This window comes from Pleuronectes platessa, chromosome 18 (genome assembly GCF_947347685.1).
Source record: "Pleuronectes platessa chromosome 18, fPlePla1.1, whole genome shotgun sequence".
Lineage (NCBI taxonomy): Eukaryota > Metazoa > Chordata > Actinopteri > Pleuronectiformes > Pleuronectidae > Pleuronectes > Pleuronectes platessa.
Genome location: NC_070643.1, coordinates 3,863,920 through 3,879,684, shown reverse-complemented (window position 1 = coordinate 3,879,684; position 15,765 = coordinate 3,863,920). Strand labels below are relative to the sequence as shown.

General features: G+C 43.9%; 1 protein-coding gene across 1 annotated transcript in view; it reads right to left on the bottom strand.

The window, feature by feature from the left end:
* Window positions 1-8,708: 8,708 nt before the first annotated feature.
* The window catches only part of foxo6b (forkhead box O6 b), a 40,345-nt gene continuing 33,288 nt past the window's right edge, over window positions 8,709-15,765 (bottom strand). Inside the window, exons 2-3 of the mRNA XM_053447159.1 lie at window positions 9,338-10,406; window positions 8,709-9,304 (exon numbers count right to left, since the gene is read on the bottom strand). Coding sequence (XP_053303134.1) covers window positions 8,709-9,304; window positions 9,338-10,406 — 1,665 coding nt within the window. The remainder of the gene's footprint in view (window positions 9,305-9,337; window positions 10,407-15,765) is intronic.

Here is a 15,765-nt window from a genome sequence, read left to right as displayed (position 1 = left end):
CTCTAACCTTTTACTGGTGAAACCAAATACATTTTTGACAGCTGTTCGAATAATTGCTTCTGATTAAAATTATTTTATTAAACAATATATTTCCTCACATCCTGAGAGCAAGATGACAAATTGCAACACTGATAAAAGGCATTTTAAGCCCAATTTACCTCCATAAATGTCATTGTAACTTCCTTTGTCTTTGTTTCTCCCAGATAAGACCATGAATGTTAATAAAATATGAAATACAGTGTATTTTCATACTGACTGACTAAGACACACTTCGGTGCAAGAAAAAAAAATCGGTTTTCAAGTCTTCACCCTCCCCCAGAGTGGTAAGAATAAACTTCCAGATCAATTAGCAGTCAGTATCAAATCTCACACAGCATGTTCTAAGCCTGTGCTGCGTATTATTGAGGGGATAATTGTTGCCTTGCGGTGGTTTGAAGTTGCTTGCTGACTGACTGACTGACACTGATACATACACATACATGAAAAGTAATTACTAACAAGCACATGAAGACACATAAAGAATGAGTGACACTGATAATTAACACACATGCAACACATGCTCTCCCCTTTGTTGTGCCTTTCAGAGGGTCCTGTGCACACCCCACTCAGAATAATCCATCTCCATCGTGTCGACACAGCGCTCTGTCTCTGGGATTGTCACACTCTCTCACTTTAATTACTCTTTAAGATAATCAGCCTGTGTGGCTGGAGATGCAGCTCCCCTCCGTGGCTCCGTCTTCCCAGGGAATGAGAGGTTTAATCTGTGGCAAGATCAGAGCTACTGGGAGCAGGAGGAGGAGGGATGGGAGGCGATCGGAGGGAGGCGGGTGGAAATGAGAAGGAATTTGGGCATCTTAACAAACTCTTAATTACGTTCTCTATCCTCTGCTGGTGGCAGGCATAAATGGCAGTCCCCAGGGAGCCTCTGATCCACTTTCTGATCTGCTGAATTCACAGCCGAGCTGCTGATCAAAAAGATGGAGCGGCCTAGATGCTTCAAACACATGGGACCTTTTTCTAGCGTGGGACTCATAGCTTGTCACTGAGCGGAAGTTTGAATTGTCAAAATCCATGTTTAAAAAAGCAAAAAAACAACTCTGCTGCCTTTAAAGACAAGGGACTTTTTTTTTTTAAAGAGAAACACAGAGGGTTCAATGGCTCCATGAATTGATAATGAGCATTCATGCAACGTGCTGAAGGCGTTTGTCCCATATATGAGGCAGAATTCATCGGAGATGACCTCCACCCACATCCTCGCTGTTCTGATGTGCCTGGCACAGCTTTGATGTTTGCCATCAGCCGAATCCCTGGGGAGACTCTGCTGTAATAAACTACAGCAGTGAGCGTACTGTAACACTCTTGCCAGCAGGAATTCCCATCAGCCTGTCCCACTGGTTCAGGAGGCCACTGAGACTGGATCACGCCACATTATTGTACAGTACAGTACTGACCACCAGTGTTACATATCATATCCTTTCAGGATGAGAATGGTAAAAATGTGCTGTCTTCATGCTACTTTATGGACTGAGACAAATGATCCAAGTGTTTAGACTTTCAGTCTGTAATGCCATGCCCATGAACCAAACTAATTTCTGATTGGATGTAACGTTTTCATTAAGATTGCATAATGGAAAACATAAAACATAGACATAGAACACAGTTAGACCACTAATAAGGTATATTAAACTGCAAGTAACCATAGCAACAATGCTTCTAATTGAAGTGAAAGTGGTCATCCTTCTTTCTTTTACTCTCTTTCTTTCTAGAGAGCCAAAGAATACACTCAGCAGAGGTTAGTCACAGTATTCATATTGTAAAGTATTCTGTGAAATATCGGTCACTGAGCGTAATTACTTACTATACTTGAATTTCAACAGTTAACGATCTCATAAAGTGACACAATCCAATATTCATTTTCGCCTATACTCGAGCTCCCCCTATAGGTGGGATACATAATTCACTCTTGTAAATAAAAGTTGCGATCTAAACCTCCCAATGATCCCAATGAAATGCTAACCATCTAAACCTTGATTGAAATAGGTTTACCTGGCTTATGACCATTAACTAGCAAGTTCGACAATTTCACCTCCACAGCCCAAAGTTAAACAACCTTTTCTTTTCCTTTTCTTTGATTGCTCCGATAATGTCCTGGAGCTAGTTGTCTCTTATATCTACCTGCTCGCACCGGATCTGGTTGCTTGTGTGAGACGTTTGCTGTAAAGTTCTATCGAGGTACACCAGTGCTACATAGTGCTGTGCAGGCATCCAGGGGGCGGTGTGGCAATTAAAGAAATGCCATTCTCCCAATTACAGTATAAGTTTGTGTGCCATCAAGGTAAAATACCATCCTGCTTTAACATTACTTTTTACTTAGTTAATCTGTTCAGTACATGATACACATCTGTGATTTCAGATACTAACTCCAGGTTTTGAATTGCTGACACTATTTGGACTTGTTGAAAAAGGGGCAAAATAACCACTTTACATAATCAGCCACGCAGAAGCTTTAGGCTAAGACAATGACAATGGGGTTTTTCTGTCTAATGAGGGATGATATGCAATAGCTTTTGAATCATTTAACAGCTATGTTTCGACACAAAACATGAGGAGAGTTCTTCAGGCCCTTCTTAAGGAGTCTTTATTCTATATCATAAATGGAAAATATTGTGTATAACAAATTTGCTCTGAAGTCAAAACTCTTAATTTTGAACTTCAAAAATATGTTTTGTTTTCAACAGATGTTTTGGCTGAATTAGCATTTAATACATGCAGTTACACGAGAGGTGTGATTTCCTTCTGTTATTAACATAAGCGCACAAAGCCAAATATCTCTGGCTACAGTCATTCAGGACTGAAGAACCTCCCCTCCTGCTCTTAACCTAATGACATCTGCCTGTCGTCACACACAACTGGTCACAACGCATGCACTGCACGCAGCAACACAACGTTCAGTGACTTCATGGAGGTCATGTGTGGAGACAAATGCAGTTAAATGCTGGTTAGCTGCTGGCTGGACCATCCTGAGCACGTCATCAACACTTTATCATGCTATGGAGGGAAACATATATGAATGGACAAAATATAGAAAATAAACAGGTGTATACTCATCTCTGTCATTAACTCAGAGCTTCCTGGTGATCAACACAAAATGCCAGGTGCATAACGCATGAATTTTATATCTGTAGCTTTAATTATGAAGCACAAATGACTGACTACACGGCTGTTTCTAACAATGATAGATTATTTTCTTTAGTTTTGTGAAGTAATGAAATTAAAATGAGTTAAAGATATAAAAGTGGAGAGAATAATGACAGGGTTTTAAATGTGTGGAGATTGATCTGAGTCGATGTTAGAGAATTATTAGCACAGTCCAGCCGTGTTTATAGGCAGAAATTAATGCTTTGTCCCACTATAGGTTCCTCCTGAGAGCTGAACCCTCCCAACCTACAGGACAAAAACCATGAACAGAATAGAGGTTTGAATTTTTTCATGTACTGTTGGTAATGTATATTCATGATCTTTTTCTGAAAAGACGACAGAAGAGCTGTCAAAGAAAAGACAAGCAAATCGGGGTCTTTGTGTTTTAGTCTTTTATTTGTAAGATTATAATCATCAAACATGCACAATAAAAATGTCATCATAATTCGTTTTTTTATATTCATTTATTACACTACACCACTGGATTTCAATTCCAAAAGAGGCTGATTTTGCAGTCACAGTCTCAGGTTTCCGTGAAGAACTATTCGTGTTCCTCTCTGATATTTACTGACAGACCCTCCACATTATACAGCACCATGCAGCCTATGCAGATGCAGACTCCAGTGCAAAGCTCGCATATCAGCCTACAACCTTTGTCAGATCACAAAATCCCATATCCTGTGAAATATGGGGACGTCTCTGAACTAGCTGCTGAGGAACATGGGAGATTAGGGAGGAAAAGTGCATTAAGATGCTCCGGTTGTAAATATATACGAGGAGGGAGCGAGTGAGAGGGAGAAGGAGTGTAGGTTTTTAAGTTGCTGTCACCGGGCTGTCACAATGTCTGTCAGAACAGATCCATCACGGCTCTGACACGTCGAGCTTCACATTTGCATGGAGTGCAGCAGGAGCTTGTCCTTATTATGCATTCTGTCTCACACTAACCTCCCTCTCTCTACCAGATGAACTAACTAGCATCCGAGAGGCATATTTTATAGGATGGCATGAGCTGGGGATGATGGAGAGCTGTTCTTGGCGTCTGACAGCGTGTTAGTGTGTGTGTGTGTGTCTGTGTGTGTCTGTGTGTAGCTCTGAAGGGCGCCATCTTCCCAGGTGTACAATGATCAGCCATCTTGTCAGGTGAGCTGCTGCTAACTAACTATGTGTAGCTGTGGCTCTCTTTGTGCAGGCTGACAGTAACCAAGGTGAGGGGGCGGTGAGGACCCAGTCATGTGTTTGTGTGTGTGTGTGTGTGTGTGTGTGTGTGTGTGTGTGTGTGTGGCACAGTATGGCAGTGCAGATGCAGTCAGTCCCTCAGTGAGGAAGCCTCCACTGGGACAGACACAGCTGTGGCACGGCATCGGGTTGCTAACGAGCCTTATCACACAGGCGCTAGACTAGACGCACACACACACAGGATACACACAAACACACACACAAACACAGAGACACACACACACAAAAGCACACACACTAATATACACTCAGATGCTCACAAAACTGAGGCATGGGGTGATAGTCATACACATTGATAACACAAATGCATGGAAAGACACACGCATGCATATATATATGCCAAAAAATTCACATCATAATCACACACACACATTGTCTCATCAACATACATACACACGCTCAAAACAACAATTACATGCAGTTATGCATACACTCAAATCCGGATACATGAACATACAAACTCATGTAATTAATCAATATACAGTATCGATTTATTAACATATATATAGACACTCACCTACACTTTAATGTGCAAACAAATGCATACACACTACAACTGATGATGAACCCTGCGCCGTAACACAACCACTGAGTCAGTGATGTCAATACATCAGCTCATAAAGTGTTAATGTGAAAACCACAGGACTCCAGAATTCACATTCTTTAATATAATCCCATTTGATCTACAATGTTGTTTCTCCCATCATTTCTTAATGTAATATACCACTGTATTCACAAGGTTAATTGCTAAGATCTCGGCAGTAGAAGGTTGTCAGTGAAAAATGTAAAATGTTCAGAACAGTTTGAAAACAGACCTCTGGATTGGTTACACTTTCTGCAAACTATGAAATTACTACTTAAACTGCTCATTATAAATTCACATATCACCTCACAGCCTGGTGTCTTTGTCAAACTGACCACAATCCTGTATTTTTAGCACATGAGGTTGTCCTGAGTGATTAAGAATCATTCCAGAATTTTTAGGTTCATTCTGTTTCAGGGTTATCTCCAAATAAAGTGGTTGCGACAAAGTGGTTAAAGGTGCAGCTCACCGAAAAATGAAAATTCACTCATTATCTACTCACCACTATGACAACGGAAGGATGGGTGAAGAGTTTGAGTCCACAAAACCCTTTTGGAGTTTCAGTGGTAAACAGTGTTGCAGCCAATTCCAATAAAATTGAAGTAAGAGGTGATTATTTAGATGCAATAAAACATCACAAATGTAAAACAATATAATACCTCCATACTGCTCCTGTGGTGTCATCCAAGTGTCCGTAAGCCCTACCTTAAAATTAGACTTGAAATTAGGTCATTTACACCATGATATAAGCTTTAAAGTCCGCTATCGGACGTAGCGATGCTAACACGCACCCAATGCATGCCCTTGGGCAAGAGCTTGTGTGCAGTCTGTGCAGTGTTTCCGGTGTGTGTGCAAAAGTGAACACGCTGTAAAGGATGCCGTTTCGAGTCTATTTGAATATCGGGGCTTACGGACACTTTGGATGACACCACAGGAGCAGTATGGCGGATTTCAATGTTTCAATTGAGGATCCTTGGGCAGTGGGTGATATTTTTTTAATAGATGGTAAGGCGCTTAGAGGCAACTTTGTGATATATGATTTTGCTTGAGTAACTATTAATATAACTGAGTTGACTTTAAGTGTGCCTGATGGAAAACAAGTTTGGTAAGATTTCATTCAAAGGAGATACAAGGTTTTCACCTCACAACAATGCGTATCAGGGTATGAAATAACAGAGGCACACCAAAAAACATTTATGTACTTATTCGTTTTTTTATTTTACGGTCACCAGATGAGCAGATACATCATTTTAAAAAACAACTTGATATTTGCAAAAAAATTATAATACAATTTTTCTCAATATAGAATATATACAGAATGAAATGTAGTCAGACTGAAAAAAGCATTCTGCCTCTTTGTCAGCAAGAAGAGAAAGCAGTGAGGGGTCTGAACGGTCCTCCAAGACCAATCTCCCTAACCAATAAATATAAACTGTATATATTAATGTATGCGGCACTCAGCCAGGCATGGACAATACCAGGGCAAGTTAGTTCTCAACAATATTCCCTTAATCAGTTCTTGTACATCACTGTGCTACACACGCACACACACTCGCACACCCACGAGAAGCTTAACACACAAATGCACACAGGCCAGAGAACAAATTACAGTTGGTTTACAATAATGGGGCATCTTAACTCATGAAACAGAAAAAGAGAAAGCAAAAGAATTGTGTATGGAAATCCTCCTCATTGTCCTTGATCAGGAGGGAGAAGTGGCTTTCTTGTCAAAGCTCGATGGAGCTGGCTGAGTAGCACTTGACATTTGGCCCGATTCAAACAGCCAATTCTACACAAAGCTACCGAGCTGGAAAATCTCTCCCAGTCTCATAGATCCTGTCGACTCATCTAGCTCCCTCCCTCCCATTCACACTCTCACCGTATCTGTCTACCTTTCTTCTCTCTCTTGTTCCTATTCTCTCTATGTTGAGTGGGACAGGTGCCAGGACAAGGATTGGCGATTGGCCACATTTCCCGTTTTCCCCAAGGGAATCAGAAAAAAAAAGATGCAGAGGAAATCTCTTATCGACGCTGTATTGGAACAGGACAGACAATTGCACAATCACGGAACAAGCACCAGAAAAGACAACAGCAAAGTAAAACTACGACCTGGACAGGGTGGGTAATGCTTGTTAAAGGGGGATGCTTGAAGGACACTGTAAGCACACCGCTCGCCAGCCGCTTTACCTTGTCACTGGGCACCACTGCTCACAAACTGCCCTCCTTGAGCTTTGTAGGGGGAAGAATTATGACTTTGTGCCAATGAGCGAATACACACACTTGTATAAATCATCCATCTTGTTTGGCGGTTAATTACTCTTGTTTACCCTCCGAGTAACCTCGGAATTGGGCGGCGCGATAGGAGGGAGCCTGGGAAGAGGAGATAGCACCAAATAGTAATCTGCTGACGGTGTTCATCAGTGCGCAATTTGCAGGAGTAAAAGCACATAGCGGGCTTGAACCTGGGTGTTAGTGAATTAGACAGGGTTGCCTGGGGTCTGAGGACGGCAGCTTCATCAACATCCGGGCCCGACCACTGCTGCTCACTAAGCTGTTCTGGGGTCAGTCGGTGAAGGAGCCAGGCTGAGGCAGCCCAGTGCAGGCCAATCAGAAAGCTCCTCAGGATGTACAGCAGGCTCTGATTGTTGCTTATTTCATTATGGGGAAAGCTACATAAATCCACAAAATGGAGAGGAAGAGGCACTGAGGGAATATTTGCATTTCTCCTCTCCTATCGTCTCCCCTCAATGCCCCCCCACCCAACTACCTCTTTCAATCCCTCCCCCATTTAGTGCAGAGTGACTTTAATCATCACTTTCGCCAAAACACATTAAGCTGGTGTGTCCGGAGCTGAGGAGAGGGAGGGGGGTTGAAAAAACACAAAGTGGTGCATTAGATTTGCAATAGTGATGCATCACTCTGGCATTACTTTGGAGATTAAAGAAGGGACGTTGCATTTCGATGGAGTGGTGCTGATGGTTGCCTGATGGATGACTGTCCTCCTGCACAGGAACAAACAGGAAACACCACTGTCCAACCCAGGGAGGGAAGTCACACTAACCCCGGAGTTTGCTTCTTTGCTTTACTTCTAGTTTCTTCTTCCTCTAAAAATCTCCTTTTTCTTCATCCTCAAACCTCAAAGCCTTTTAACCCCAATCTGAGAACACCTCTACAATGAGAGATATTTATGCAGCTGTTTGATCATCTTCCCAAGTCAAAAACAACACCTCCTTTGTAGGAGGAGATAATACTGTGAAGTGGATTGCATACATTAAACTTAAGCCAACACTCAACGTGACTTTGCCTGTTCTTTGTGTTACTGCATCTGTATGAAAGGATGGATGTAAAGTGCTTGAGAGCTTAGGACGAGCAGGACGAGACTGAGAGGAGAGCTTAAAGAAACAGAAGAAAAAAAACTGAAGGGCATAAACAAGGGGTCTTTAGCACGAGGCTCATTGGGGGCAGGTTCAATATTGAGACAGAAAGCTTTATAAACAGAGAAGAAAGAGGAAGAGTAGGATGTGTGGTTATAGGGAGTCCCCAGGAAACAAAATGACAACAAGTATTTTGCTCTACAGTCTCAGAGAAACAGAATCACAGTCAGTCAGTCCAAGGGTAAAGCCCACCAGCAGCCTGACCCAGAGGGTGAGCTTTCCAGTTAATATGTTTATCCTAATCCCTGGACCAAGGTTCACCCTGGCACCCAACTCTGGTTGCTGTGAGCTTGTGGAGGGCAAGCAAATGCCCCTAAGCTCATGCCCATCCCCATGCCCAGACCTTGGGACAGAGAGCCATCAAAGTTGAAGTCCATGCCCTCATTTTCCATAAAGTCATTGAGCAGGATGGAGTCTACATCACAGTCTAGGCTATTAGGTATGTTTTCCATCTCCAGGTTGGTAGCCATTCGATTGTGGGAGTTGTGCTGTTGTCCATGGTAGCCAGCATTCCCCTGCTGGTGGTTGTTGTGGTAGTAGCCATGCCAGGAGTTGGTCATACCCTGATGGTGAGCTCCTGGGTACGGCTGATGACGGGGGTGAGGCGCTGACGCCAGGCGACAGGGATCCTGGGGGACGTCCATAAGACCAGCAGGGTTGGGGGGCAGGGATGGCGAAGTTGGGAGGTGGGGTCGGGGCCCATAGTGGTTGGAGGTTTTGAGGCTATAGGGCTGCAGGATGTCAGTGCTTACCCGTGGGGAGAGAGCCTGTGGGGGAGGACCACCGGGCATGGGGTTGTGGGTGTGCATGTGACTCTGGCTGGAGCGAGGGTTGTGATCATGGCTGGGGTTAACTTTATTCCTGTGACCATGCTCATGACTGGCACCATAGTCATGGGCAGGGTGGGGCTTGTGGCTGTGGCTGTATTCGAGGCTGGCTTGGTGTTTGTGACCCTGATTGTGGTTCTGATGGTGGGTTGTGTTCTGGTCGTGGATGGAGCCATGGCCATTGTGTAGACTGGGATTGTGAGCATGCTCTTGGCTGTGATTGTGGCTGCGATTCTGATTGTGGTTGTGCTGGTTGTGAACACCATTGGTTCCCTGTGTTATTAGTGTGTGTGTTTCCCGTCCCTGGACTAGTACTGTGTCTTTGTTGCAGTATGCAGGACCCCCGGTGAGTAGACTCTGCAGGGCGTTGTTCTCTGAGTAGCCTCTCATTGGGCGCTGGAAGCTAACTGGCTTGTTCTCCTGGATGGTCTCCATGGGAGTGTGATGCCTGAGCATCCCCAGGGAAGACTGTCCATAAATGGGCCCGCAGTAAGAGCCCTCCGCCTTGGGTCCAGGCACATAGGGATAACCGTTGCATTTGATTGGTGGTGGCTGGGGGTAGCCACTCTCATCGAGACTGATAGCACCAGTCAGATCAGTCAGCTGGGGCAGCTCCACAGTGGGGCAGTGGCCCCCAGTGCCCAGGGCCGGGGAACGGGTGCTGGTAGGACTGGGGTACAATCGAGGGGAGGCTGAACAGGACAACCCACCCTCCTCTGGTTCATCTGCCTCCGCCTCAGCCAAGATCGGGGACAGGCAGCCACTCAGCGTGGAGGCAGAGGAGGAGGTGCGGGAATGGAGATCCGTCCAGGTGTCATAGTCCTCACCCCCCATGCCCACACCTCCTTTACCTGCTGGACTGCCATGCTCCGGGGAGCCTTGCAATGCTGGTCCACCCCCTTGACCGTGTCCCCGTCCAAGGCCTATAGCCCCTGCTCTCTTCCGGCTGATTCGACCTTTAGTCTTCAGATAGCGAGTCCCATTGTCTACAGATGCTGCACGTCGCCTGGGTCCCTTTCCCATCTTCCCACCCTCTGGGTTCAGCATCCACCAAGAACTCTTCCCTGTCCCTTCATTTTGCACCCGTATGAAGCGACTGTGTAAGGACAGGTTGTGTCTGATCGAGTTCTGTAACAAGAGAGAAAAGGGAGAGAGAAGAAGAGAGATTAACATTAATACCCAAGGGAACATTTAGGGTTAAATAATCATTTCTTGAGAACACAAAGTCATTTCAAATTATGGCAAAACTATCAGGGCTGCATGGCAAGTGAGAAAAAAGATGGATAAAGAAAGAAAGGGAGATGGAGGGGAGAGCAAAGAGGACAGGGAGAGTAAAGGATCCAATCGATACCTCCCCTGACCAACCTCTCCTCTCCACACGCGCTCACTGAGTCATAATATGGACATGGGTGCAGCCTCCACATCAAACCATCACCAAGGTTACAGAAATGAATCACGCGAGGCAACCCAATCACAGACAGCCTGTATCGATTGCAGGGTCTCCAAATATGAGAGCTTGAGATCCCGCCAGACACAGGAAGGGAGGGTTGGAGTGAGGGGGGGCTGATTTGGCAGGAGAAGCTCTGGAAAAGCACCAGAATGAAAAAAGAAACACTCATACACAGGCTTGGAATAAGATAGAGGGAGAGTAAACAGGGGGAGGCAGGAGGGGAGGGCATGCTCATTTAACCTCTTTTAAAAATCATGGCACAATCAACATAACTGTAGTCAGCGGTGGCGTTATGATGAAGTGATCCTTCTAGGTGCTTTGAAGGGAGGGGGGGCAGATGTGGCAGTTGTGGGCGAACCTAGAATGGGTGACGGTGAGGATGGTGGGTTGGGGGCTAGGATAAGCCTCTCCAGACCCCTGTTTAAGTGTCTGAGTGAAGGCTGTATAGTTAATCCAAGGCTCTGCAGCAGCATTTGAAGCCAGTGCCAACCTGGAGTGAGTTGATGAGATCTAAGCCTGCCTAAAGGAGAGCTTAGCAGGGATACACATCATCTCAGCTGGCCAAGTTAGTTTAAGTACAGCATGTTCATCCAAATCGTTCCTGTTTGTGTCATTATTCACACTCTCGCCAGCCTTCCGCCCATTGCATTCTCTCCCTCACTTTCTTTTAGCTTTTTTTTTCTCTTTTGGGAGAAACCAAGCAACCCCCCCAACCCCCCCCCACCCACAACTCCTCCCCCACGCACACAATCGCTCACTTTTCCTTTTTCTCCCTTGAGATATCTATCTATTTCTGCCTTGTTTATTACCTGCACATAGCTCACAATCTCTGTCTCCCGAGATCTCGAGCCATTCTCTATCTTCATTCACCCCCCGCCTCCTGTCCAATTTTCCTGCTCTCGGCCCCATTCATCTCCCTCTCTGAGTCCCAGCGTCTCTTGATCACGACATTGCTCATTCTCTACCTCTCTCCACATCCATCCTCTCATCACCTTACACAACTTCCATCCTTCCCCCCTCTCATCATTCTTTCAATCAGTCATTCAGAATGAATGAAAGATGGTCAAATATCAGGAATATCAGGAAAAACAGCAGGAGATGCAAATCTGTGTTCAGTCGGGGGCCAGCTTATATTTCACCCTTCAGCACAATCTATACAGTTAGCATATGTACCCCCGACCACTCCTTACTTTAGCAGCATACAGAGCCGCATGGCTGCGAACTGGACAGCCAGCTGAAAGAGGTGACAGCTCTTTGTTGTTGCAGCTTAATATGAAAAGCACAGCATCCACAACAGCAGGTAATAGGTTTCTGGCAAAATATTTACAGGGGGAATTCAGCTTTAAGTGGGTTTCAGATCAGTCTGGTATCTCGCTACTACTCTCGTTCATGTAGAAAAGCCTCCTCCACAGGCACCCATCCCCTCAGCATGACTCCAAACAGGTAATTTCATCCCGTCCTCTATTCAAATCACACTGCTTTGACTAGATCGCTCTTCACAGACTTGGAAATTGGATAGGAAGGAGAGGTGGGGTTTTTTCCCGCTACCGTTCAGAAGGGTCCTCTCCAAAAAGCCAGGTCGGCAAAATTGCACATGCTCAACGTTTGACGACAAAATACACAGACTTCACTTCTCAGCTGCGCCACGCCACGGAGCACAGACTTAATCAAAGCCAAATTGAACGATGACGCTGTGTGAAAGAGGCCGCCAGTGGAGGCGACCTGCATCAGGTGATCTGAGAGCGGCACCCTGACAGGTTCCTCCTCAATGTGACGGCTCTGGCTGGGCGTAGCCATGGCAACTGAGTAAACCAAAAGAGGGAGAAATGAAGAGAGTGGAGGTGATTGTGGGGGGAGAGATGGGAGTGTGGGAGGGGAGGGTTGATGCTGTTTGATGCTGCAGGCAACTCCAAACAGCCTTTTATCTGAGTCTGTCAGATTCCTGCTTCCAATCCACCAGGGAGGCTCAATCACCAGTAGTCCCAATGCCTCACTACCTGTACCAAGCTGTGATTAGCAGCAGTGTGCTTGTGTGTGTGTGTGTGTGTGTGTGTGTGTGTGTGTGTGTGTGTGTGTGTGTGTGAGTGTGAGAGAGCGAGAGCTTCTGTATAACTACCTACTAATATAATGTGCCATATCGCTGCATTCGTTTATAATAATATGAAACTTATGGGGTGTGGTGGGGGGGGGGGGGGGGGGGAATTGTGCTTCAACAGACATTTCTGTTCTGAAACCGTTCTTAGTGTCAATGTGGTGCTGATACTCACCCCCTAATCTTACAATTTCTATGCCTCAATATGATTTCCAATGGTCCGCCCCTTACCTGAACACAGGAGTGCAATGAGGCTCCAATGAATCATTAACTAATTAGCAAAAGGCATATGAATACGCTCATGCATATGAATATGATGATCATTTTGAAGGATGTAGCTGGTGTTGCTGTTGGAGTGTATGTCATTATACTAATTATTTTCTAGCTAGTTTAAATCCTTGAGGACAGGCCAAATAACTGAAACCCCTCTCTCGCATCACTCCACTAAAGGCACCTGCCAGGCAAATTAAAGTTTGTGCATGGGGTGATTCAGCTCTAACTATAACTAAACAAAGAAAACCCGATTAAGGAACAAGGCTGGGTCCAAAAAATAATCTGTGGCATGGTCAGTGGCAGTACAATGGATGGGCTGTAGAAGAAAACTGATGTGGAACCACCTGAAACAATTAAAGCTAAATCCTGCTTGTAAACTAAATGCTGCTAGTTGGCATAAAATGCCAATTAACATATTGATGATGCCATTGCACTGTAATTAAATTCTGGCTGGTGTCAGATGATTTAAGTCATTCATGTTTCTCATACTGTCTGTGCTCACGGACTTGTTATCAAGTACATTTAGTCTTTATGTTTCTATTGTTCTGCTAACCAATAATCGGTCTCTGACTCCAAGTCCGTCAGTGATAACGGTTCTCTTTCTCTATTCTCACCAGCCCAGATGTTGTTCAGACAAAAATTATGTAACTCACCATAAGCACTTTGTGGCCAAACTACATGTATCTTTTCTTGATATATTTATGCTGTTATGGGTAATTTGAATGTCTCTAGTTTCAGTGGTATGCTGAACTGAATATTGTTAATATAGTTGACACAATGAACTCACTCACCGAAAATAAGTTAAATAAAAACAAAAGCATTTGTGACAAAGAGCAGCTGTGGGAGGTATGTGGTGGTTAGATGGGTCAACAATTCGTAGGACACCAGAAATGACTGTTATCCCATTTTCTACAGACAGCCAATGCTGGTCTCTTTTAACCAGGACCACAATTCCCCCCTAACCTACAAAGTAGTTCTTATAACCATGACAACAAACATTCCAAAACCCTAACGAAGCTGCCATTTTAACGCAAACCAGCAATCAGTCCCCGACCATAACCATGTCGTTTTATTCCCTAAACCTAACCAAACCATAGTGGCAGCAAACGCTTCTATTTCTGCAATGGTTCAAAGGCACAGACACAAGATATTGGCCTGTCAGCACTAATGTAAATTAGTACAAATTATGTATGTAAATATATGTCTCATTGTGCAAGATGGAATCTAGAGCACCTATTGGTAAAAAGAGCCCGTGGCATCTGTGGCGAGAACTGAGGAAACAATTAGCCACAATAAGCTGGTAAAGATGTACTGTAAGTAGTCATTAGCGAACAGCCAATAACAGCAAGTTAAATAAATGAACCTAATAGAACAGATAAACATATACAAGGATGTTGTTATTCTCTATAGTGTTTGACGATAAACAACTTACACAGTGTTTTGTGGCTAAGTAAAACAATAAAGAAAACACAACAACGTAACAGAAAGAAATGTGGCGGCTATTTGCGAGTTCTGAACTAACAGAAGGAAGCAATTTAATTGGCCAAAAACAAACATTAAGATGCATGTTTCGGGTTCGACAAAGTCAAATCCACTATTTTAATTCTGGTTAGAGGAGTGAGACCAATCACACACTGGTTTCATCATCACTGTGTATCTGGAAAACAAATTCTAAATTCAACAAAGTAGTAGTAAACAACATCTTATCTTGTCTAGCATATAGTAAACCCATTTGGGAGCTCATTGGAGAAAACATCTACTCCAGTGCTGTTTATGAATATTTTTCTCCAAAGAAGGATAAGCAAAAGAAAAAACTTAGACTTGAGTTTATGACAGGCTTATAAAAAGAGAAAATGGGTAATGCAATGGAAGGTTCTATTATGATGCTGAGCAAGCATCAATCACTATGGATCCATTTCGGACGGTATGTTTGATAGATTGATTGATTGAGAAGTATAATTTAAGCATTTGGCATGTTGGTGTGTAGGTTCAGTAATAAAAGTGCTGGATGTCCTCACTGAGTTTAATCATAATTCCTCTAAGACAACTTGAGTTATAGCCAATATCTTGTCAGTCCTCTTTCTTTGTGAGGTTTGATTGATTGATGGAAGCCATGTTTATTCAACTTGCTGCTCTATGGTAGAATTGTCAATTTCAGTCCAACCAGACTGTATACAAAATTTGGAGTTGATTCAAAATGTCTATGCCATTTTCGTACTATGCAAATTAACAAAAAAACACAATGCTGGCTTTTATTGTAAATTGAGCTGAGCTTCTGAGTAAAGTTATTAATTCCTCTCCAAAATTGTAGTTTTAAGGTGTGATTAGAGTGTCATCATCTGGCCAACTGGGCTACTGTTTTATTTTTTTGTAATTTCTATTAACAAATAATGAACAGTCTAATTCAAGAAAGGTCATATATCAGCTTTTATTGTTTGCAGGATTGGAACGTCACATGTGATGTGGATACTCCAGGTTATTATAGCAAATCAAAGGCCATGTCGCAGGAGATGTCACAGATTAGCACAGTGTCAGCCACAGTGGAGGAGCTGCTCAGTGAAATCCTCCAGCATAGTCTTTGGCTTGAATAAAACCTGCATGGTCTCAACCCTCAATGGCACAGCGCTGCCCGTCTGTGCTTCAGTGTATATATTAACTTGTCAGAAAGACTG